We start from the raw sequence: 23,024 nt of genomic DNA on the forward strand, positions 1-23,024 counted from the left end.
GGCAAAAGACAAATTTTTGGTGTTGAGGTATCGTGCACGTATACAAGTTCGCTTTTAAACTCTTATCTAAAATCGAGTCTAAAGTGAAGCAACGTGGATAGCTTATCAGTCGTTGAAAATGTCAAAACGCTATCAAATAAAAGTGATAAAGAGCCTTCAGTCCCAATTACAGCAACCAAGTTTACGGATTTTTTGTTTCGCAGTCATAGACAAATCTTGAAAGATGACGGAATTCAACCTTAAGTGTTTCTGTTTTTCCAAATTGTTTTTTATTTCAATTTTATTGATTGGTGGTAGTTATGCTGCTTACCCTCCAGTGGGTGATATAAACTGCTATAAAGGGAGCTGCGAGTCAGTGGAATGCCAAAGTGTTGATTGCAGTTTTGGTAAATTGATGACCAATCCCAGTAGCTCCTGTGGATGTTGTAAGCTGTGTCTGAGCTACATAGGTAAGAACGTATAGATTTTGTTGACCATTCATATTAACTAATTTAATAATTATATAACTGTAACATGACCTCAAAGGAAGGATCAGTTATATAACTTACTTTGCTGACATGCAAATGAGTACTTTTCCTCTTTTTCCCTGCATTGTCGCAATCTACTCTACGAAGCGTCGTATGCGCGATATGCAGAGATTTCTATTTGTTCCTTTTCGAAAACTCATAGAGGGTTTGAGATATCGAGTTGAAACTTTTTATTGTAATTATTGTTGCTTGTAATGGTTGTTTAGGAAGCTTTAAAACTTAAATTTAGTCAAATTAGTTCAATTAAGTTTAAGAAAAGTGTCGTTTTCCATGGTAGCGCAAATGGCCGAGCTAGCGGCGGGCGTCAGTTATACGAAAATTGGACTACAATATTATATTAACAAAGCATAAAATGAAATCCCGCATATATTTTTTTTCCCGCTATTGTGTAGGGGAAAATGAGCCTTGTAGTCTTAACATGAATAACCAAGAATGTGGCCCAGGTCTTACTTGTGCAGCCGCGTCTAAGAATTCGAAATCGGACTACATATGTGTAAAAAGTTAGTAAAAATGTTGGCTTCGAAATAAGATCACTGTGTGCTTTCAGTAATGAATTACCCAAATTTTGAATTTAGTGAACACGAAATGCTTCGAAGCTCAAGATGAATATGAAGTTCGGAAATTAAGTGGTTCACTAGGAATGTATGAGACACGTCCCAGATGTGACGACAATGGTGACTTTATTGCAAGAAAGTGCCAACCAGGTGGCAGGTACAGTACCGTGTCCAAATTCTGTTTATTAATTATTATTTTTTTTTTTTAAAATTTGAATTGCAATTTTTACAGCTGTTATTGTGTCGATATCAACAACAATCGGATTTTTGGGGAATCCCCGCCTAGTTATGCTGCAACTGACGCAGCCATGAATTGTGGTATGTGTCCATCCCAAAAAAACGAAACAAAAAATAACTAAATAAATAATAAATTCCGATGAAACTTTTAGAATGTTCCAGAGCTTATCAACTGGCACTGGCGGGTTCGCTACAATCGGTACAGTTTCCTCACTGCCTACCAAATGGCAACTATGATACACTGCAGTGTGTAAATCAAGCCTGTTTTTGCATCAGTTCTACCAACCAAACCCTCACTTCTTCTATCCAACCCATTACTGCAATTACGGAGTTACCGTGCTGTAATTGTTTCATCTTCAAGAAATACTTTTTGCGATTTGTACTCGCGAATTTACCTATGCTCATCTCTATTCTGAACAGATAACACTGACGTGCATTCAGCTGATTACTACCGGCCTTGCGAAATGAAAAGGTTAAAGACTAAATTTTTTGGGAATAGTTACATCCGCCAGAATATCACAGTACTTGGACTGGAACAACCGGATTGTTCGCCAGATGGATTCTACCAATCGATTCTTGAGACAGAATCCACGTATGTATTGCCAAACCTCTTCTTTTCTCTTCGGCTTACTTGAAAAGACAAAAGAGTGGCCACCAGACCAGTAACTCGGTTTATTACTTTCTGAATTTTATTTTCATGAAACCACGAGTATTTTCGTAACAAAACGCATGAGAAAATTTGTTAACTTTTGCGAGATGTGTTCGTCGAATCTTTAGACTGGCAATGAACGTGAAATTAGTCAAATTTAATTTCTTAATCACAACGAATTTTGAATTTCAGACTTTACTGTGCAGATCCTTATGGGGAAAAAATTGAAAATTTCGAAATCAACAAACCGGATGACAGTTCTATGAATTGCAGTATGTTAATTTAAAAGATGCAAGATATACTACACAAAAAACAATGTTATTTTTTTGCAATAGAATGTGCGCGAACAAGATTTTGGCTTACCAATCAAAAATTAGCCAAACCAATCTGTTGCAGCAACGGGAACTATCGACCAATCCAATGCCGAGGGGGGGTTTGTTTTTGTGTAGATGATGACGGAAATCAGACTGGCCTAGAAGTTCAAGAGAATAACTTAACTGAGTTACAGTGCTATCAGTTAAAGCAATATCCTGATTGCTGATTAATCTTTTAACAACAAGACAACATTTAGATATTTTATGTTAGCCCGAAAATAGCACTTCAAGTTTCTGCGTAAATTTAACGCTTGTAACATTTTCCCCTGTTATGGAATACACCGTCTTCTGGAATGGTAAAAGTTTAAATAAATAACGCTATGATTAAAGAAAATAAATAATAACAATCAATAACAATAGCACAATGAAATTGCAACTATATAGAAGAAATTTCGGCAGCGATTTCAACAAAATTTCAAAGATTTTATCATTTTAATAGTAATAACGTAAAAATGGATGTGCAGTCTTACTGACTTAGAGGGTTTAGTTATCAAAGGTTTGTATAGGCCTATAGGAATCAAGAAATTCATTTTTGCGCTTTACGTATGCTCCGATAATATCCATTCTCGATTGTCGCAGAATATTAATGCTGTCAATTTTCTACAAACTATTCATATTATTAATTCAAATTAGGGGTTGAAATCATAAGTTCATTACTCATTTTTTCATTTATACAGTAAAACTTTGCATTTATTTCTGCACAACTCAATTGCAAATGATATTAATTCAATTAAATTTTACCGCTTAAGAAAATGTTTGTAGACTGATCTCAACGATAAGAGAACAGGAATGCCTATGGGAAGAAAAAGTGGGATGTAAATCGCATACCTGGAACACAACAATAAAACGATGTTAAAACGAGTTGAACAACAAAAATACATTTTAAAGTTAGAAGACAAAAAGAAGATAAATGAAAGTTTTAAGTGCACCTAAATCACTTACTTTTGGTCTTCAGGAAAGTATAACAATGCCAAAAGAGAGGGATCGAAGAAAGCCTTTTCGGCACATGAATTAGATACTTTGGCATCTCGGTACGCTTGTTGCAAATCGTCATTTTTCAAAGCAATTCTGGAATCGTCCCCCATCTTTACGGAAGCAACAATCAAATCTCTTATTTCTTCACTAACAACGATGTTTCCGATCTGTTTTAATAGTTGTGATAGAGACTAAAGCGATTGAAAAAAAAAATAAAATAATTGTTACATGCTTCATCGAATGTATAGTATTTTAAATTTTTAATTCACGTTTACCTTTAGAGTAATGGTAGCTTGATTTAAAAATTGTACCGTACGTCGCCGTGTCAACAAATACAGCTCCCACGCGTGAACACCAGATTCATCATAATTCAAGGAGATGTAAGAAGTATCTGCATTCTTTATTATGCAATAGTAATTGCAAGTAAACATTAGCTCAAAAACAGGATCAAATAGGAATATTATCATTTCAAATTTATATTCACCTGTAGAGAGAAAATTCCGAGAGCATTTCTTAACTGGCATAGAGCAAGTCCAGCAAAGGAATGATCTAATTCATTGACAATTTGTAAACCTCCTCCATTCCACCGTGGACTAAGGACTGAATTGGTCACAACTGGCAAGGATCCTTTGAAAATATACATTGGTGACTGATTTATGTGGGGAACATAAAGCACCCAATGAAAAGTGGGATCCGACGACAACTGACTTCCTATTTATCCACGAAATTCCATTTAAACTCTATTTTCTTTTAGTATCTTAAGGCTTCGTTCATATACCTAGTCGCGGTTCGAGAATATTAATAAGAGATACCACTTTTTCTTCATTTAAAGAGAAAATTTTTTGTTCAGTATCATGATTGGCATCAATATGGCCGTTTCCAAGATAAATCATTTGGGATGAAATTGAAAGGTCAGCAACGTGCCGAAATTTTTTAGAAAATGCAGCAAAATTTTCTAACAAAAAAAAGGGAAAATGCAATTTTATGTACGCCTAAAGCTGTGAAATTTTTTAAAAATTCTTACCATCATATAAAGATACTATACTAGAATATTCTTGGGTTGCATTTGCGGTCGCCAAAGTAAGAAGAACATTATAATGATTAGAAATGGGAAGGTGCGCATCGGAATTTCGGTCTGAATCGTGAAGTGCCAAAATTGAACGTATAATGTGGCCAAGGGAATCAAAATCTAACAAAAAAAAAGGAAAAATTTATCAATTTAAAAATTTTGATTTATAAGTGAATGAAATCTTTTAATTCCACACCTGTTTCTTCCGAGAAGTACAGAAAGTTATGCCTTCCTACACACACTTTCCCAGATGGCAAATAATTAGATGGTACTTCAACAATTGATAATATGTTAATAAACTCTGATTCAGATAGTTCCTCAAAGTACATGTCTATGGCATCAACTGACTTTTGTGACAACAAAATTTTTACTTCTTCAGGGCTGAATTTATATGGAACAATACTGAAGTTATAAGTTACTAAAAAAATTTTGAAAATTGTTAACATAATCTTCAAATCTAAACATTTATTATATTGTTTTAGTTACTTACATGGGTCCTTGGACTGAACTAGTGCACTTTGCAGTTTCTTTGCCATTATTTCAGCATCATTGATGCCTTTTAATAAAATAGGGATACTTTGTTCACTCCCAGACACTTTAGCCATAGTGGACAGTTCTTCCAGTGGTAAAGATGCTCTTTGTACAGTAGTGGTATTCCACCATACTGGTACTCCAAGACCCAAAAGTATCACAATGAAGGTTAATGCAGCTCCAATTGGATGAGAATGCCTATCTAAACAGTTATTTTCATTAGTTTGAATCATAAGTAAATCAAGAGTAAATTAATTTTGACATTTACCTTGCCTATCTAGAGAGCTGTTATTGGAGCCCTTCATTTTTAAAAAAGGTGGAAATATTTATACCTAAACCAAAAAAGAAAATTGTATCAAGAATTTTTCAAATCACTTTTCAATAAATAAATAAGAAAGGACCACCATCAAACGTACAGGTTCTTAAATTTGTTGTTTAGTGTTTACTGTAGTCGATGTAGTGTCTACTGAAATGAAGATTTGAAGTCGCATTTTAGTCTGCAAATAATTGCCATGACAACGTCTTGCAGTGTTACAGCCAGGTTACATACAGCCGGTTGAAGCAGACAGACTATAAACTGTGGGAACCAGCAGCAGTCAGAACACGTTTTGAAATAAAAAAATTTACCGATTCGTGACTCCCATATTTAGTCGTTATTTAGTCATATTTGAGCAAACAATAATAAAATGTGGGCATTTAAAGAATGCGAGCCCAAGTTGTTACTTTTTAAAAATGTAACCAATGCAAGTGAAATTCGAGAAAGGATTATGAAAGCTAGCTTTCCTTGCGCTGCAATTAATCCTAGATATGTATGCATTTCAATTTTCAATTTTATGTTTGACGAAGAATATAAATTTATGACTGCTAGGTATTGGACACCTTTCAAGTATTAGTGGCCACCCAACTTGCTGTGATGAGCCATCAAAGTCATACCCTTAAAACACATTCTGTGTTTTCTGAAATTGTTTATAACATGTCCCCAACAAAAAAGGTATTTTTTTAATGTGCAGTTGTACAGCATGCAAACTTTATTAAATATGGAAATTATTTTTAATGCTTGGAACAGATTACAGATTCCTTAAAAATATTTGGAATGAATGATAAAGATACATATTTTCTTTGTGTGGTACTTAATGAAGAAGATATGGAACTTGTCTGTTCTAAAGTCAAAGGAGAATTGGCAGAACCCACCCAAGACAATTTTGAAACATGTGATGAAAATGAGCTGAGGAAAATTTATAAAATCAAAGAAGAAGAAACAAAAATTGTTTCTTTATTGGATGCTATAATTAACCGAATTTCGACAAAAGAAATTGCTACATAGTACTAATATTTTTTGTGTAAAACTAGATTTAGAAGCAGGATCAATTATGTATTATTCATTCATATTTGATTGTACATTTTACGATTTTCACATCATCAGTTGGTCTGTCATCTTTATCTGTTTCTACAAACCCAATCCTTTTCACAACAGACATGCCTGAATAAATTCTCCCAAAAATGGAATGCTTGCCATCTAGCCATTGGGTTGGAGCTAAAATAAATATAAAATAAATTTGCATTTGATGTAGGAATTCAAAGTTTATTAATTTTTTTTTTTAAATACCTAGTGTTATGAAAAATTGAGATCCATTGGTATTTGGTCCTGAATTCGCCATGGACAGTATACCAGGGCCTATTGTTAAACACACACAAAGTTAAAAGTCATTTCCTTTGAATGTGTGTCATTCAGGCCCCTGAATGTTGTTTCCATTACTTATTTTATTTGTAATTATTACCTGTGTGTTTCAGTTCATCATGTAATTCATCAGAAAAATTACGTCCATATATAGATGCTCCTCCTCTTCCAGTACCAGTGGGATCACCACCTATAAATTTTTTAACTTAATTCATAATCAATGAAAAAAAAGTTTTCAATTAATTACCTTGGATCATAAAATCTCGGATTATCCGATGAAATTTAGTGCCTGCATAGTAATTTCGACGACAGAGTTCAGCAAAGTTTCTACAAGTGTTGGGGGCATGGTTCCAGTACAATTCTATAGCAATTTCTCCCATCCTACAAGGTCAGATATTAGAGATGGTAACCAAACAAGCAGATTTTATATTAAAATATACATACAAACATCTTATCTTTCACAGTGGTATTCATAAAAAAATAATAAGTATAGCCTACGTGGTTTGAAGTACTGCAAAAGGTGGCTGCCAAGAAGCATCGGGGATGGAAGCCATACTTGGGATGACAAATATTTATGTAGTAAACAAACCGTTTAAATTTTTTGAAAGGAAATATATTAAGAAAAACAATTTTGGATCAGAACGTCAAACGTGTGGACAAAATCACAAAAACTCAAAAAAGAAGCCGGGAAGCAGTCGACGCATTGTCTTGTTCGTTGAAGCAGCATGTCATGATTTCCAGTTATATATTTACGGGTAACACGACGCCTGCTGCAGGCACCATGCTGCAGGCCGCAGCACAAAATGATAATTTCAGTCAGCACAGCAATTAAAAATTCACTTAATAAAAAAAAAATAATAATAAATACCAAAACAATTATAAATACGAATAAATAAATAGATCTAAAAAAAAAAAATCGTGATCTCCGCAGCAGCATTCAGAAGAACATCCATAAGTTTGTTGGTAAAAATTGAAGTTACCAAAATTCAAATCCTTTCGAAAACAATCAATGACTATTACTAGAGGTTTTAGGACTCAGAAAATTGTTCATAAATATTATATACAAATTCAATACTTGTAGAAGTTTGCTGACCAAAATCTTTCTAACTGAATTGTACATTTCATTTATGATTGGAATTAACTTGAAAAACCACTAGAAACTGGCATATTACATGACATACAGCATGTGTATTATTTCTTTTAACACAGCGTACAACAGACTTTTAAAGAAAGAATCTGCGCCTGCTCGTCTCCATTTCGTGCCGTTTCCCAGCGATGATCCATTCATAGTCACCCTCAATTGTGTCGAAAGTTCCTTTTTGCAACCATTTCAGTCGCAATGTAAATCGAGGGCCCAATTCACGTAAGGCAGCTCTCTTCTGAGATTTGAATTCATACCTATCATTACAAAGGTAGTAATTATTATTTTGTTATTATTAAGAGTCTAAGCTTTCCCAACCGGTGGTGCCTGAAAAATATGTAGTCTCGCTGGTTGTGGAAAGTCACCGCACGACGACCTTTAAATTGGGGATCGTAGTGAAACAAAGAAGCTAACATTCGACTCACTGCTTGACCAAGGCGTGTCTGGAAATTGTTAAGAATGACTTCGGGACGATGAGTGGTAAACTCCTTGATAATGTTCTTGTACTTTTAGGAAAGATAATAAATATGAGTAATATTAGATTGCAAAAATATTATATAAATATATAAATTACCTTCATATCCTTTGTTAATTTGACATTGCTTATTTTGAAATAAGCAGTTGGGCCATCAGGTAAGTGTGATACCAACATTCCATCTATTTAGCATAATTTAAATATAAACTAAACTTTATTAACATTGAAAAGAACTTACTTGGAACTCGTCTATCTTCATTTATCACTACAACATCTGTGTAATCTTTTTCCTTAGCACTCTCTATCATTTTTTTCACACTGGAACGCTTTCTCCATTGACATTCAGATTTTGGGAAAATCTTTGTTAATTCACGGATAAAATGAATAGTTTTCTAAAAACATCAAATAATGAACCAGTTCATCAATCTATTAACATAAATCTTAAAGTTAATTTTTAAATGAAATTTACTTACTGAGTGAGGGTTGTCTGATGATGTTATCAAAATCTTGGGCTCATAGGTTTTTGAAAAATATGCTTCATATTCATCATGGGTGATGTCAAATGTAACTTCTTCATCTTCTTGATCAACAGTTGTCACATCAGCTTCCCTAGTATTTTCAATTGTACGTGGAACCTGTTTAGGAGGAGCCTTATCTCCTAAAGCTTCAGCTTCCTTTTTTCGCTGCTTTTGACCTTCTTTTTTAATCTGTTTAAGAACTCATTGTAGTTTAAATAAAATATTCTTGACATGCTGTAAAAAGATTTCACCTTTCGTTTTTCTTTTTTCAAAGTAGCCCACTGAGCATTCCGTAACACCTTGTTTTTCATCGTTGACAGTCTCCTCTGAGTACGAAAACGTTTTTTTGCTGCAAGGCGTTCACTCGCTGTTAAGATTTTCGGCTTCGCTAGAACCTCTCCAGCTTCATTTTCCTCGGCGTTCTCCATGGCAGATTTTTTTTTAAATATTGAACAAAATCACGCTGCTTAATAGGAAGTGAGGAGGAACTCTATACAACAGTTTCAGCCTTTCAGGTCGTGAACACGTGCCAGACAGCCTCGGAAAAATTAAACTGTTTAACAGACGACACAACTCGCGAATAGTACGGCCCACAGCGGGCCCTTTCGGAAACCATGAACCTATAAAATTTTTACATTTGATGAAAACATTACTCGCACAGTACTACAAAAATATTTTTAATTTAACACTCGTGTGTAGCTACATATTATTTTTTTAACACTTAATACTTTTAACAAGCGATTCGCCACTCAAAGAGACCGTTTTGGGGGTATTTAATTTTGCGGAAATCATCGCTAGGGGTTGTAAAAATAAACAAATTAATAGGTTTAGTTCAAAATTTTTTTCTAAGTCGATTGGTGAAAACCACAATCCCTTAGCTATAGTCGTTTTTGAGATATTAGCAAAAAACTGTGGGGGGTAGCCGAAAATTGGACTTTTTTCGGTTTTTGTGCTGCAGTTTTCTCGTCAACTGCTGCACCTAAAAATATTCTGATCATTTAAAAATGATGGGATAGCCCACCTCTTCACAAAATTTTCATGTTTTTTCGATACTCGGCTCAGAAGCCGAGATATTAACGTTTGAAATTTTTGAAATTCCTACAAATTTCTTGGTTTTTGGGTCATTTTGGGCTTTATCCTATAAGCCACCTAGCGCTCGCGAAAACAACATTTTCCCCTCTTTGCCTTTAGGGTCTGTTGGGGTGGCCAACCGCCAACCCTCTCGATTGGCGTAGGCTCTGACGTTCTGAGGGAGAACACAAATGCACCAGGAACATCGCTCCTCCTCATTTGTCCGTTGTTTACGGAAAGGACTTCTCGTTAAAGTTTTATCTTCCGCCCAGTTGCCGCTTACCATGTCGGTATAACGTGTGCTGCTGGGTGTACAGGATTCAACGTCCTAATTGATTGGATTTATAGGGTGTAGTGGAGTCAAGATAATTTTTAACCGTGAACAATCTGCAACATCAGAAAGGAAAAAAAATTTCCCGATTTTCCCTTCATATTTCCCAATTTTCCCAAATTTTCGCAACTTTCCAAATTTTCAAAAATTTTCAAAATGTTCAAAAATTTCAAAATTTTTCCAATTTTGTCTATTTTCCTCGATTTCCACTATTTCCAGTAAAATTCTATTTACAAAATTTGTTTCCGAAAAATAGCTTCCGATTCTAAATAATCCGAGACAAAAAATTGAGAAGCATCACAATATTTTTATACGACGGGATGATTGGAGGAGGGTAGACTGAAAAACTAAGTATTGCAAGGGTGGAAATCGTGAACAATAACAGCTAGTTTTTTTTCCGTTTGTTGAGATTTTCTTCGATTTATCTGTTTGCCCATTAAATCGGTACCAAGTACAAATTACTGAAATGTCCTCGTTAACTTTTTTGTCATTTCCTCTTTGCCACTCTAATTGTGTTTTTTATTACTCTGCGACAGAAATTGAAATTGAATAACGCGGCTTAATAGGAATAAATAATCGCGCTTTGAACCTGAAAGAGTCTGAAAAAGACACCAACCCGCACGATTTCCCTTTCTTCTACTGTTTTCACTATCAGTTTTGTAGCATCAGGGAACGAAAAAAGCTGGCACACTTTCAAGTTACGATCACTGCTCATCTTCTTCATTTGTGTTTCCAAAAACCAGCAGAGCGTTTTAATTTGAACAAGTCGCATCAACGCTAAGGTCATTCATTTTCTTTAAGGCGATAGGGATGCACTTTTTATCTCTATGGTGAATTCATCATCCTATGGCAGCACGATAACTTCAAGTGCATTTAATGAACCCCTGCTCCGATGCCTGTTCTCATCGACGCGCCGATAAATTATTACGTCTTTTGATAATTTCTGTTGTAGCAGGAGATTAGCAATTTTGCATAACATTTTCTAGCTTGATCCAAAAATTCCCCTTCTGTGATGTTAGGTTTGTATAGACCGACAGGACAAAGTGCACGGATTCCCCTGAGAAAAACTTTCGCATTGTTGGCTACTAAAAATCATGTTAGTAGCTGTTCAAGCGATTTCTCGATGTGGCACTTTCTGATGAATAGTACAAGTTTCCTTTGTTTTTGATGTCCTCACGAGAAAAATATCAAAACAAACAAGTTCAAAAGCAGATATTGTAATAAATAGTTGAAGTATACAGACGATTCGGAAAATTTGACGTTTGCCGAATTGGTTTTGGCCGAATTGGATTTTTTATTTATTTTGCCGAACCGGACAACCAATTCGGCAAAATTTGCCGAATCACCACCAGGTGGTACACTATTAGTTTTACATTTATGTTTACAAGTTTTACATTTATGTTTACACATTCAGAACATTTCACTCACTCAAATCATCTTTATCGTCGTCATAACAAAAAGCTTCATTTAGAAAGTTAGTTTCGCAATAAACTTCAGACACAGCTTTCAGCAGTTGTTTGCCGTCAAGCTTTTCAGGATATGACTCCCACAAATCGAACAATTTTTTGTTTACAGAATCGCTTATTTTCAGCGCTCGTTTCACTATTTTGTTTCGGCACATCAATTTTTTGTAGAGAGGAATCAGTTTTGACTCCTTATGTAGTTCGGGGACCAAAGCGTAAAAATTCATTTTATCTTTTGTGTGGCAATTGATGCGATTATGCCAACCTTCCGCGTCATTGTTTGTGCGGATGGGCTGATTAAACACACACCATTTGGACGGTGACCACACTCTACTCTCAATCCAGTTCTCTCGCATGTATGTTATAAATTTTTTGACTAGAGCTAGTTGGGTTTTTTTCTTTTTTAATTCCTCGCCCGTCGTCCACAAAGCAAGTGTCTCCCTTTCAAGGTACTTAAACATTTTGGGGATTTTTTCCATTGGAATCAGGTGTAGGCTTAAGAAACGCTTTAGAAACTTGTGAACAGTATGGTGACTTTTGTATAAGCCAACGAGGCCGATCTTTTTCAAGTTACGAAATACAGCCTGACACCAATGGAAACCACACCCGATAATGGTAACATCTGGCAGCGTTTCTTTCACCCCTCTCCAAATTGCGCGCTCAAAGTCAGTTACGAACTCCTTTACGGAACATTCCCCACCCAATATCTCCAAGATTTTTTCGAACACCTTCCTGTAATCTCTCTGTGTCCTTCCGGACATAAAAACAAAACAAAGGGGAACTTGCTTAAGCTGGCCATTTTTTTCAAAAACCCATGGAGGGAAAATAGCTGGGTGAACGGAGCGTTGATAACTTTGAAGGTTCCGTCCGCATACCATCTTACTGCAGTTTTCAAAACGGAAATTTGTTCGTCCGTCATGAATATTAGGTGCCTTTTCGCTCCTACAACGACTTCCCCTCTGTAGAATTGTTTGGGAAGAAATTCCATTTTTTTGAGAAAAAACAGATCAGTTGGGTTTTTTGCAGTAAGCTTAGCTTTTACCCGATTCACCGCCCTGGCTAATGTAGTAGGGTTAATAGGGTTCCAATTTGGATTCCCATCTAGGACCTTAACGTCGTTAAGGAATCGTTAAGTTAACGATAAGGGGCTCAACAACTTTTTGAGCAGGTTCATTAAGGTGATCTAAGGCATACTTTTTTGCTTCGGCAGCTAAAATGACGTTGACTTTGTGATGCGACTTTGGGTTGCACGAATGGGGGTGATGCTCAGCAAATTTATCCCCAATCTGGGAGACTAGACCGTGACAAGGATTCTTTTTGGGCCGGAAGTTGCAGCGCCACATCACCGTTCCATTTTTTCGTGTGTAACGAATGCCAAGCCCGCGATCAGTGTCGTCGATAAGCATTGGTTTAAGTCTAGAAAGCAAAAAAATAGTTTTAGGGTAATGAATCACAATAACTGATAACTATTTAGATACCTTTTTCCGGCTGCTGGCTCAATATGCCATTTTCGAATCCCATTTATTGATCGATTAGATCGATCACGAGAGCGTTCTTGAGCTAAGGACGGCAGACTCGATTCTTGAGTAGCAACAGGCCTGGCGAAAAAACTTGTTAACTCCATGGGGGAATTTGGCTGGGCGCTTGGCCTTTCATTGTATCTTTCAGAGTCTTCTAGAGTAGCCATCTGTCTTTCTAGTAAACTATTTGACCCCTGCTCCATCGGCGAATTCACCTCTTCGTTAGTTGATATCATCTGAAAAATTCGTTTAATTAAAGTGAAGGACTCTTAAGACTTAAGTTGCTTATTAATATACCGGAAGCCCTGCGAATGCATCAGCCAATTCGATCTCAGGAGTTATAATAGGACGGCAAACACCATCGATCGGAGTAAATGGAATTATGTCAGTAGCATCTGTACGAGGTTTTGGATGTAGATCCTTTTTTGGGCTCGAGTGTAACTAATATAGATAGAAAACATTATTTACTATAGGTTTCGAGCTATTGATACATTAACTTACTGGCCCTAAAATAAGCTTAAATGTTGCAGCAAGCGTAGTTCGTGAATTCTCAACCACCTCGGTAACCTGTGCCATCAGGTTAACACGGATTTCAGGCACTGGCACAGTTGGACATTTCGAACACTTATAGAAAAAAGCCTCATTGTTCTTGTTCATAAGTACATATGTGGCTTTTGAAAGTACTGAAATATAATATGACATGTACTTCTTTTTAAAAGTTATAAATAATTCAGCAATTCTACCTTTCCCTCGTTTGTTTCCAGGAATACACGTGAGATGAACGGGACCTTTACAATCAACACAGGAAATAAATTGAATGATTCTACCCGGAAATCCACTATTGCAAACAATGCAAACTTTTTCAGCAGTTTGAGCCATTTTAATTGACGGTAGACAAAGGTAGACTAGTTCTGTGACAGGTATCTCTTGTGTATTTTTATATATTATTTCATACGTAGTTGCCGAATCGACTTTTGGCCGAATCGGTAGGTACATTAGGTAACAATTCGGCAATTTTGCCGACGCATGAAAATGTTGAAAATTCATCGGGGAACATGGGCTGTGAACAATATTTTAAATTTAACATACCCAAAAATAAAAAAAATGAATTTAAACTACAGGGACCCCGATTTCTTATGGGAATTTACATGGGAGAAAAATAATAGGAACTAAAATGACCGATTTCTGAGTTACCGGATTAAAAAATCCAGACTTTCCGCATTGTGAAAAAGGTTTATTATACCAATTTTTCTTAATTTTCCGGATTTCCCAGGTTTTCCCCGATTTTCCATTGACTGAACCACTGGAAAAAGAGTCTTCGTTGTTTTTAGATTTTCCTGTGATCAAAAACCAGGAGACGTTCAAATACAGCGTCACGGTCGTCAGGGCCGCAGAGAGCTATTTTGGCGCCCGGGGCAGGCGTCGTCCGGCGCCCTGACATCGTATTGAAAATCCGCAAAAGGATGCAGATCGATGGAAACATGGGTTCTAGCCCCTTAGAAAAGATCTGATTGAGGAGTTTCAATGAGTTGCCAGGATTAAACAGGGCCCCTTTCACGCGATCAAAGTGACGAATTTCTGCCACAAGATCTTCTTCATTCACGTCGGTAGAGTAGAACTTGGCAAGCTCACGGGCTTTTCGTTCTTGAGCAACAATATCATCAGTCAATGACCATATGAAATCAAATCTAGCATAAACCTCTTTAACGACTTCGAATCTTGATCGGATTTGTTGTATAAGATGATCCAATCCAACGTTGAAAACTCACCTCGAACTTCTTCTCTGCGCCGTCGTGGAAGTAGGCTGTATTCGGAGGTTCATCATGGTGCCTTTTTGTTTTCCTTGTTCGTTTGACTTCAAAGTCCTTTTCAAAACCGAGAGATTCGGCCACCAATTTTGCTTCTGACAAAAGTTCGTTCCATGACGAACGAATGCGGCCCAAATCATCTAATAGCTGATTGATGAGGATAATTTCGTCGTCAATTGCAATTGAATTAGATTGCAAGAGACGACTGACGTCGTCCACCGCTTGAAGCGTCTTGAGCCATACAGTAAGAAGGACCACCGTCTCAAAAGATTTTAACCATTTCTTTAAGGATTTGGCTTGATTGACCATTTCGCCAGTGAGGTCGAGTTTATCGACACAATAGTCAAGTGCCGTGATGATTTCTCGCGGTCTCTTAGCCAAGGGTTTGACTGCGTCGATGCGCGCTGACCATCTAGTGTCAGATAGCTTGTGAAGGGATATTCCGGTTGATTCTAGCAATATTTTCCATCTAGCAGGACTGCAACTGAAGAACACGTAAAGCGCTTGAATATTTCCGAAGAAAGTCTTCATTTCTGCGGATGATTCAGCGGCATGAACTCCAGCTAGATTTAAGCTATGAGCGCTACAGGGAACATACACTGCCATCGAGTTTTTTTTTAGAACGAGAGCCTGCGCACCAATGTAGGTACCTGCCATATTAGAGCCATTGTCATAGCCTTGTCCTCTGCAGTTTTAAGTATGAAATAACATAGACGATTTCCTATTTCAAGACACATCATTTACAATCATTTATTTATTTTATTTTTTAATTTCTGTTTTTTTTTTCGCGCCCCCCGTTTTTTGGCGCCCCCCGCTTCTTGGCGCCCAGGGCAGCTTGCCCCTCTAGCCCCCCCCCCTCTCGGCGGCCCTGACGGTCGTAGAGGGAGGGAGGGGGTTGGTCTTAATGTGAAGTGTGACGAGGGGGGTTGGGGTATGCCACCAGATATCCTAAACAAAACAAAAATTTGTGTGCTGCCATCTATGAAGATTCGTTGAAAACCATCTCCTTATCCATAACCTTATCCACAGCCTTGTGCATCAGTCTTTCAAACTGCTACCAGTGCGCCGAGGCTCCTTGGAGAGGTTCCCGAAAGCATTTTTTTAATTTGTAAAATATGGTTGTGTAGTAAATGTGTTATTGATGGCGAGTTCTTGGTTGTTGATATTGAATGCACGTTTGTTGTGGATGGGTTTGGGGCCGAGCGGCTTTCAACCAATAAAAAATAGCAAAAAATAACCATTTGCATACGACCTGTATTTGATGAACTCAACCAGAGGGGATGATGACACAAAAGGAGGATTCAAACGCGAGGGGTAGCCAGCTAGAACGGCAGGGCTCCCTCTTACACTTTATGTCCGGCGGGATCACACGGCTTGACTCGACTGTCTTCCCTGGCTTGAGAGACAGGTGAGCTCGCCGGTGTCCCGCTACCGCCCGATTCTTGGACTACATGCAGCCAGTCCGCAACATTCGGCCTTTCCTGACTTTTGGTGAAAGAGTGCAACACAAATACAACAAACACCATTCGAGAGACAAAACAATTCAACACGAAATAAATAAATAAATAAATACGACATAAATCATGCCCAACCCTGTGGTCGCTTATGGTGGTAATGGACGAAGGAAGGATAATGCAGATAGAAAAGAATAGTTAAAGCGAGTTTAAGAGAAGAATAGAATGGAATAAAGAGCTGAAAGTTGGCTGGATCGGTACTAAATGGATTGCTTTTTTCGGATGGAATGATGATGGATTTGAGAAATGAGGGTGAAATGAAAACCACGTGAATTAACAATGAAAAATGTAAATGAGAAAGCATAAAAAAAACAAAAAAACAAACGCAAGTCAAGCCTGTGGTCAATATCGTGCGTAGTCGTTGTGCCAACGTGGTGGTCGAGTTTGTCTACTAGTTTTCGTTTTCTCTGCTTCTCTCGGCTGGAATTCCGGCTCGTTCTCCTCACCAACCGCCTCTGACACAGCAACCGGCAAATTTTCCTCTGGCTCTTGTGTGTTGTTGACAACTCCATTTTCTTCTTCCGACTCAGAAATTTCTTCTTTTCTTCTTCTTCTGTGTCGGAATTTTCTTCCGACATCATCACGAGCGTGAAAACGACGGATTTGAAACACATGAGCATTAAATCTTCTTAACTGTTTTTCTTCCGCCTTGCGGGCAAGTCTTCCACTAAATAAGTTGTTTCACACACACTTTTTTTACCATATGATACGGACCTACAAATTTCGGCAAAAACTTTTTTGTTTTACCCTTCTTGATTAATTTGCGTCTCACAAGTAAAAGTTCACCGACACGTAAATCCTGAGTTACTCGGCGACTACGGTCAACACGGTCTTTCACTTTTCACTGCTTCTCGAAAATTCTAAGTATGGCTGCCTCTCTCATCTCGGCAACTCATCTGGCAAAAAATTCGTACGGTTTAGGACGTTCTGGTGGACACGGGAACTTAATTTCTTGAGCAATCACTGGACGTATACCATAAACCATTTCTAAGGGGGTGACTTCTGTTGTTGGCTGTCTCACTGTGTTGACGGCGAGCGCTGCTCCTTGAAGTTTGGTATCCCAATCGGGGTGTTTCGTATTCAGGTACGCTGCCATTGCTACTGCTGCTGTCTTGTTCAGCCTTGCACACAAACCGTTTGTTTTCGGGTGCTCGGGGGTAGCCGGGCTGTGATCGATTCTCCATTCTGAGATCTTGGCGTCGAATTCTCTCGATGAAAACGCAGGACCTTGGTCAGTCACCAGTCTTTTCGGGTGACTATGGCGATGAATGATGTTGTCTTGAATGAATGGGATGACGTGACAGGTAGAAGTGTCAGGGACGGCTTCCACTTCTACCCACTTTGTTAGATAATCAATTGCCACAATCACATATTTATTTCCGGAATTCGTAGTTTCTAGGGGACCAAGATGATCGATGCCCAACATTTTTAACGAGTGAGCTGGTGGAGGAATCGGCTGCAATCTTCCGACGGTTTGACCAACGGCATGCTTGTGCAACGGATAGTACATACAAGAAGACACACATTGCTTAACACTTAAAAACATTTTGGGCCACCAATAGCGCGCACTAGACCTCGTAAAAGTCTTTTCCCCTCCCATATGAGAGCTAGTGAGAATTTTCCTACGAAGGACAGAGGGGACAACAAGAAGAAATTTCCTACCAGGACCAACATTGTTTTTGTATAAGACTTTTCTACCTTTTTTTTTCACACTCACTCCTGCACATCGTAATTTTCATTGGAATTTTAAAATTATTAGCTTAGATGAAACCTTATTATGTTAAGTAAAAAGTAGCATGAAAAATAATAGAAAATGAAAAATTCTTGCAAAAGAATACGTTTTATTGCGAAACCTTAAATGGGCAACTTGTCCGACCTACGAAGTTGGCATTGCATTTTTTACACAGCACTTCGGACGTATTATTACACATACATATAATTGTTGCTCTCCTCATAAATCGAATCACCTGTATACCGAATAGAATCTTCTTTTGTGAAATAAAACAGACACCACACCACACGCTCGACAACAGCCTCGAACTCGTTCAATTCTAACGAGGAAAAAAATATTATATGGTATTTGCTTGTGTTTTTTATTCATCGGTAGTCGCTTTTTTACCTATCTCTGGAACATCACAGTTAATTTAATTTGGTTCGGCCGACAGGCTCTGAGCTGCTTTCAGTTGAATTTCAATTTGTTGATGTCCGTGAAGCCAAATCAGTTAATGGAAATGTAGAGTCAAACGGAACTGCTCTTCGACGATCCGCAAATTACCACTGGGAATGCCCCACACACCACGGTTTTTCAATGGAGCCTCACAATCCCACCCGACTAGATACTCGATAGCGATTTTGCAGCACCGCTCGAAGTTGAGAGCTCCGGCCACTGAAGGATTAGCTAAAGTTTCAAATCTAATTATTCCTTTTGGAATTTGGTCTTTGTAGATGGCCGATTGCTCTGGACCCAGTGCATACCACAAGATTTTGAATGATCTTGTGTTATCTGGGCAAAAAGTAAACCAGATGTGAGCTTTTCCGAGGGAATTATGAGCTGCTTAGACTCCGCCTTGATTTTCAGCGGCAACGGCCATGGAATGTTGATTGTGTTTTGTTGCGACCGTGATGTCGTTGAAAAATTCGGCTGCCACTCCATCAAGGCTCACGTGAGGAGGAGGCAAATTCCACCTTTTCTGGCTGTTTTGGCGCAATTAATTTTGTGCTCACATACTTTCTTCATATCTTCCAAAGTTATTTTGCCGAACCCTTCTGCTTTCGTAGATAAAATTCCATCGACGCCCCTGCGACGAGACGGAATTTTCGAGCGCACAAAACCAATAGTTGACAGTTGTTGACGGGTGACCATATCATACATTGGCAAAACGAAATCGACTTCTTGAAATTTTCGTGTGCTGATATTCAACATGTAGGCTAGTAAGGCCTTGCGCAAAATTTTAACCCTTCTTGTCTCGCCTGTTCCAACTCTGCCAAAAGGTAATAAATCAGAAAAATGGATTTCAAGGTAGTTGGGGTTTGAGTCTGAAACGAAAATGTTGTCAGGTCTCACAACGTAAATCTAGGAGAAAGAACTTTGTTTCTAGACAACGCCTCGGCGACTTTTCCGTGGACGTTCCATTCAGCTGCCGTGTCTCCACCAATGGTAACAGTAGCAGTTGCTGATGTTATTACAATTTCTTCCACTTCTTTGTTAGTGCGCAATAGTGAAGAGCCGTCGGATGAGTGTTCTGTCTCCTCCGCGACTTCATGTGAACTTCCATCGAGTTCTGTTTCAGCTTCTTCGTTGTCTGTGATCGTAATGGTAAAAATGGATGGAGAAACGTCGTTGATAGGAAGCTGTTCACAATTAGCCTTGTTGAATTCAACTTTTGCCATCACTTTGTTACCGACTTCTTTTCAAAAACTCAAAGTATCTTCGATTGCTTTAGGGTCAATGATGTAATTTTTCTTCATGGCCGCGATTTTGACTTTTTGAATGATTGTTTCGTTCTTGCTGAACGGTGATACGACGATAACGCGGAGGGGGACCTCACTCGGCTGCAGAGGAAGACCCATACGAACCAGCGGAGTATCCAATCGATTTGAGTAGATAATGCCAGTGATGGACGTTCCTCTGACATAACTTTTTTTAGGTGTAAGCTACCAAGTGGGCAGAGTAGTGGACCAGTGACTTGCAATCGTTATGTTTGGTAATTCCAAAGCCAAAGTCTCTTTTGGCTCGCTTTCTATTCTACAAATATACAATAACAAATAGATGCATTATACATATGTCTTGGTTTTTTAATTTTTTCACTGTCTTTCATACCTTCGAACACCAAACAAATCGGCAATACGCAGCAGTGTTTCTTAGCTTTGCAATTATAACCAGCACCCAGACTTCTTTTCCTACTCTCGCTCTCAAAACCATAAGTGAATGTAGGTTCATATTCAATAGATTCATTGAAAGGAACTGTAACTGGTTTCTTACTTGAAGTAGATACAGCAATTTTACTTTGATTGAGTACATTGGCTAAAGGCTTTCCTTTGTTCAATAGAGGTTCAATAGGGACACACACTCTGCCTTGTTGTACAAATCTGGCTGTTTCATTTTATGGTCAATGTAAGAACTAGTTGAATTGAAGGAAAGAAATCAAGATGTTATAATTTTTTAAGAAATCAGCTAATGTTACTAGAACTACATAGAATATTTCATTAATACCTTTTAACAGACTGCACGGTGTTAAGATTTGACACCAATTCATCTTTCAACTCATCTCTCAATGTTTAAAGCAAAAGTGACCTAATGATTCAATAGAATTAGTGATGTCGAGTTCTACCCGTCGACTCTACTCGATACCCGGTGTACCCGGGTGATATCGATTACTACCCGTCTACTCGGGTGAAAATCGAGTAGATCGGGTAGATGTCAAATCGTTATAAAATATTTTATTTTTTGATGCAATAATAAAACAACACATTAAACTATTAATGTATGTTAAAGAACAAAAAATAAAAGTAATTTAAAACTTAGGAAATGAAACTGTAGTTTTTATGAAATTCTTCTTAAAAACTGGCAACATGTTTTCACGACTTTATTTCGCTCCATTTTTTCTCCTCATCTTTCTCATTTGATTGTTCACTGTTCGTGAGTTCTGCTCATGTGAGTAGCTCGGCATTTCAGGTAAGTTCATGTTAAGCACGTTTTCATAAGTATTTATGCATAGCCCATCGGTTTTTTTATTGTGTGACAATTGTGCAGTATTTTTTGGGGAAGATGGTAGAATTAAAATGCTTGGGCATAAAAACGTATAATTTTAAATAATTGTAGGGTACTGTTTGAAATATTTGCAATTGAAAGCTGAGATATTTTCTTGTAATTGAGGACGTCATTAGTTGACTGGTAAACAAGCGTTCCATATTTTTTCACAGAAAGCATAACACTTTTTGCCAAAAAGCCACACCAAGCCAAACATTACTGCGCAGTATTCATTGTTAAAATTTTAAAAGTTAAGACCTTTCACGTGTTACTCATTTGTTAACTTTTTAAATTTATATTGGAATATTCAGCATTGAATTTTTTAGAATGGCGAGTGTGAGTTCTGGTGGCTCCTTACCCGATGACAACTTGTCCAACGACAGCATCAATTTCGTCCTTCAGGACGTTCAAATTCAAACTGAAAACGATGCAGATGATTTCAGATCATTGATGGATGAGATTGGCATAGTGGTACAGCACATTCTTTACTTTTGATGCATTTCATTTTTTAATTTCTTTACTTTATTCTGAAGGAAGGTGACCATGATGAACCTAACGAAAATTTGGAAAGTAAAGTTTGGCAGTACTTCACCACTGATGGGACAAGTAGAAGCAAAGCCACGCGTAAGCTCTGCGAAAAACTTATAGACCGCTCGGGTGGGTCTACGACAAATATGATTCGTCATCTTCGAACTGTACACAAGAAGGAACCTGGCTGTGCATCTGGCAAAAGTATTTCAAATTATTATTGTTACATTTCATTTATTTTAATATTTTTTTTTATAGAATCGTCGGGGAAAAAACGACAACAACGTGTCTCCACTAAAGAAAATCTCCGCCTGGATCGTCTGTTTGCCATGTTGGTGTGTGCTGATTACCAGCCTCTCAGCATGAGTGACAGCGTGGCTTTTCGAAACTTCGTCCGTGCATTGAATCAGTCATGGCCACCACCTTCCAGAACTGCAGTCAGCGAATGCCTAGTTCCGGCGCTGGCCGGCAAACTGCTTCGAGGAATGAAGTTGACAACTATTTATCTGAAACAGCCCTCGGCCATCAGCTTGATCCATTGGAATGGTGGAAGGAGAGACGGGATAGATATCCACGTCTGGTGGTCCTCGTGCGCAGATATCTTTGCATCATCATGAATTCCGTGCCATGTGAACGTATATTCAGCAAGATGGGTTTAGTTGTAACCGATCGAAGAACAAATCTAACTGCCGAAAAGGCTTCACTGGTTGGCGTTGTGGCTTCTAATCTTAAACATCTTGAAAGTAATTAATCCACTTTGTATCTTAAGTTTATTTATTTCTTTTAATGTAACTCCATACGAAAAGAATTTTTAGCCTTTAACTCAGCACAAGAAGTTATTTATTTTAATGAGCATACTCGATTGCTTACTGCAATAACACATTAATTAATTGTTGACTTATTTATGTAAGAAGAAACATTTATTCGTCACATAACAATTGCAAGAAGATATGATTTCTGTCTATTTTTTTGAATTTCTGAAAGGAATAAAACGTTTGGAGTTTGACATATTTGGTATTATTTGGCAACGTTCTACCCGCTACCCGTTACCCGGGTGTTCACCCGGGTAGGGGCGTATAGTACCCGAGTTGGTTGAGTGGGTGAATTATCGACATCACTAAATAGAATTACCATTTTGTAGAACATTAACTAGTTCAAATTATATCTTACCAGTTCACCAATTCGAGAGATATCGTCTTGTTTGATCTTATAATATCTTTTTGATTTTATTTCCTATTTTGTATAATACATATGATCACCATATTTGTCGTTCAAACAAGTAATAATAAAGAATAGCAAAAATGATTACCT

The 23,024-nt window shown here is 37.7% G+C and overlaps 6 protein-coding genes across 7 annotated transcripts; 3 read left to right on the top strand and 3 right to left on the bottom strand.

The window, feature by feature from the left end:
• Positions 1 to 149: 149 nt before the first annotated feature.
• Positions 150 to 2,643, top strand: LOC124205085. The gene is made up of 8 exons (XM_046602411.1): positions 150 to 449; positions 920 to 1,027; positions 1,103 to 1,238; positions 1,314 to 1,399; positions 1,471 to 1,659; positions 1,739 to 1,910; positions 2,160 to 2,239; positions 2,303 to 2,643. The coding sequence occupies exons 1-8, from the start codon at positions 224 to 226 to the stop codon at positions 2,506 to 2,508; spliced, it is 1,203 nt and encodes a 400-aa protein (XP_046458367.1). The 5' UTR covers positions 150 to 223; the 3' UTR covers positions 2,509 to 2,643.
• Positions 2,644 to 3,001: 358 nt separating this feature from the next.
• Positions 3,002 to 5,453, bottom strand: LOC124205081 (GPI transamidase component PIG-S-like). The gene is made up of 10 exons (XM_046602397.1): positions 5,333 to 5,453; positions 5,185 to 5,248; positions 4,876 to 5,118; positions 4,582 to 4,803; positions 4,341 to 4,505; positions 4,095 to 4,271; positions 3,801 to 4,027; positions 3,592 to 3,714; positions 3,284 to 3,507; positions 3,002 to 3,169 (listed from the first exon to the last, which is right to left on the bottom strand). The coding sequence occupies exons 2-10, from the start codon at positions 5,219 to 5,221 to the stop codon at positions 3,079 to 3,081; spliced, it is 1,509 nt and encodes a 502-aa protein (XP_046458353.1). The 5' UTR covers positions 5,222 to 5,248; positions 5,333 to 5,453; the 3' UTR covers positions 3,002 to 3,078.
• Positions 5,454 to 5,465: 12 nt separating this feature from the next.
• LOC124205088 (EKC/KEOPS complex subunit Tprkb-like) lies at positions 5,466 to 6,487 on the top strand. Its single transcript, XM_046602414.1, has 3 exons — positions 5,466 to 5,725; positions 5,785 to 5,907; positions 5,983 to 6,487. Exons 1-3 carry the CDS (start codon positions 5,603 to 5,605, stop codon positions 6,238 to 6,240), a joined length of 504 nt encoding a protein of 167 aa, XP_046458370.1. The 5' UTR covers positions 5,466 to 5,602; the 3' UTR covers positions 6,241 to 6,487.
• LOC124205087 (peptidyl-prolyl cis-trans isomerase-like 1) lies at positions 6,268 to 7,329 on the bottom strand. The gene is made up of 5 exons (XM_046602413.1): positions 7,093 to 7,329; positions 6,842 to 6,975; positions 6,695 to 6,784; positions 6,523 to 6,591; positions 6,268 to 6,450 (listed from the first exon to the last, which is right to left on the bottom strand). Exons 1-5 carry the CDS (start codon positions 7,146 to 7,148, stop codon positions 6,296 to 6,298), a joined length of 504 nt encoding a protein of 167 aa, XP_046458369.1. The 5' UTR covers positions 7,149 to 7,329; the 3' UTR covers positions 6,268 to 6,295.
• Positions 7,330 to 7,762: 433 nt separating this feature from the next.
• Positions 7,763 to 9,305, bottom strand: LOC124205086 (ribosome production factor 1-like). Its single transcript, XM_046602412.1, has 6 exons — positions 8,980 to 9,305; positions 8,684 to 8,917; positions 8,449 to 8,602; positions 8,310 to 8,392; positions 8,054 to 8,241; positions 7,763 to 7,992 (listed from the first exon to the last, which is right to left on the bottom strand). Exons 1-6 carry the CDS (start codon positions 9,154 to 9,156, stop codon positions 7,818 to 7,820), a joined length of 1,011 nt encoding a protein of 336 aa, XP_046458368.1. The 5' UTR covers positions 9,157 to 9,305; the 3' UTR covers positions 7,763 to 7,817.
• Positions 9,306 to 21,013: 11,708 nt separating this feature from the next.
• Positions 21,014 to 22,719, top strand: LOC124204070. 2 transcript variants are annotated; one of them, XM_046601077.1, is made up of 4 exons: positions 21,014 to 21,110; positions 21,497 to 21,656; positions 21,719 to 21,917; positions 21,972 to 22,719. In XM_046601077.1, exons 2-4 carry the CDS (start codon positions 21,513 to 21,515, stop codon positions 22,328 to 22,330), a joined length of 702 nt encoding a protein of 233 aa, XP_046457033.1. In that variant the 5' UTR covers positions 21,014 to 21,110; positions 21,497 to 21,512; the 3' UTR covers positions 22,331 to 22,719. The 2 variants fall into 2 exon arrangements, with proteins under 2 accessions (XP_046457033.1, XP_046457034.1); XM_046601078.1 differs by having other exon boundaries at positions 22,014 to 22,719.
• The last annotated feature ends 305 nt before the right edge of the window (positions 22,720 to 23,024 follow it).

The sequence above is a fragment of the Daphnia pulex genome, chromosome 10 (assembly GCF_021134715.1).
Source record: "Daphnia pulex isolate KAP4 chromosome 10, ASM2113471v1".
In the NCBI taxonomy this organism is placed as follows: Eukaryota; Metazoa; Arthropoda; class Branchiopoda; order Diplostraca; family Daphniidae; genus Daphnia; species Daphnia pulex.

Coding starts and splice junctions, on each gene's coding strand:
- LOC124205085 (XM_046602411.1), top strand. CDS start 224: ATGACGGAATTCAACCTTAAGTGTTTCTGTTTTTCCAAATTGTTTTTT. Junction 1,239..1,313: donor AAGTGCCAACCAGGTGGCAG/GTACAGTACCGT, acceptor CAATTTTTACAG/CTGTTATTGTGTCGATATCA. Junction 1,911..2,159: donor ATTCTTGAGACAGAATCCAC/GTATGTATTGCC, acceptor TTTGAATTTCAG/ACTTTACTGTGCAGATCCTT.
- LOC124205081 (XM_046602397.1), bottom strand. CDS start 5,221: ATGAAGGGCTCCAATAACAGCTCTCTAGATAGGCAAG. Junction 4,804..4,875: donor AGTTCAGTCCAAGGACCCAT/GTAAGTAACTAA, acceptor AAATTTTTTTAG/TAACTTATAACTTCAGTATT. Junction 3,508..3,591: donor AAGCTACCATTACTCTAAAG/GTAAACGTGAAT, acceptor CAATCGCTTTAG/TCTCTATCACAACTATTAAA.
- LOC124205088 (XM_046602414.1), top strand. CDS start 5,603: ATGTGGGCATTTAAAGAATGCGAGCCCAAGTTGTTACTTTTTAAAAAT. Junction 5,726..5,784: donor CTGCAATTAATCCTAGATAT/GTATGCATTTCA, acceptor TATGACTGCTAG/GTATTGGACACCTTTCAAGT. Junction 5,908..5,982: donor ACATGTCCCCAACAAAAAAG/GTATTTTTTTAA, acceptor TGCTTGGAACAG/ATTACAGATTCCTTAAAAAT.
- LOC124205087 (XM_046602413.1), bottom strand. CDS start 7,148: ATGGCTTCCATCCCCGATGCTTCTTGGCAGCCACCTTTTGCAGTACTT. Junction 6,976..7,092: donor TTTGCAGTACTTCAAACCAC/GTAGGCTATACT, acceptor CTGACCTTGTAG/GATGGGAGAAATTGCTATAG. Junction 6,451..6,522: donor TCAATTTTTCATAACACTAG/GTATTTAAAAAA, acceptor TATTTATTTTAG/CTCCAACCCAATGGCTAGAT.
- LOC124205086 (XM_046602412.1), bottom strand. CDS start 9,156: ATGGAGAACGCCGAGGAAAATGAAGCTGGAGAGGTTCTAGCGAAGCCG. Junction 8,393..8,448: donor TGAAGATAGACGAGTTCCAA/GTAAGTTCTTTT, acceptor TATGCTAAATAG/ATGGAATGTTGGTATCACAC. Junction 7,993..8,053: donor ATATTTTTCAGGCACCACCG/GTTGGGAAAGCT, acceptor TTGTAATGATAG/GTATGAATTCAAATCTCAGA.
- LOC124204070 (XM_046601077.1), top strand. CDS start 21,513: ATGGCGAGTGTGAGTTCTGGTGGCTCCTTACCCGATGACAACTTGTCC. Junction 21,657..21,718: donor TGGATGAGATTGGCATAGTG/GTACAGCACATT, acceptor TTTATTCTGAAG/GAAGGTGACCATGATGAACC. Junction 21,918..21,971: donor TGGCTGTGCATCTGGCAAAA/GTATTTCAAATT, acceptor TTTTTTTTATAG/AATCGTCGGGGAAAAAACGA.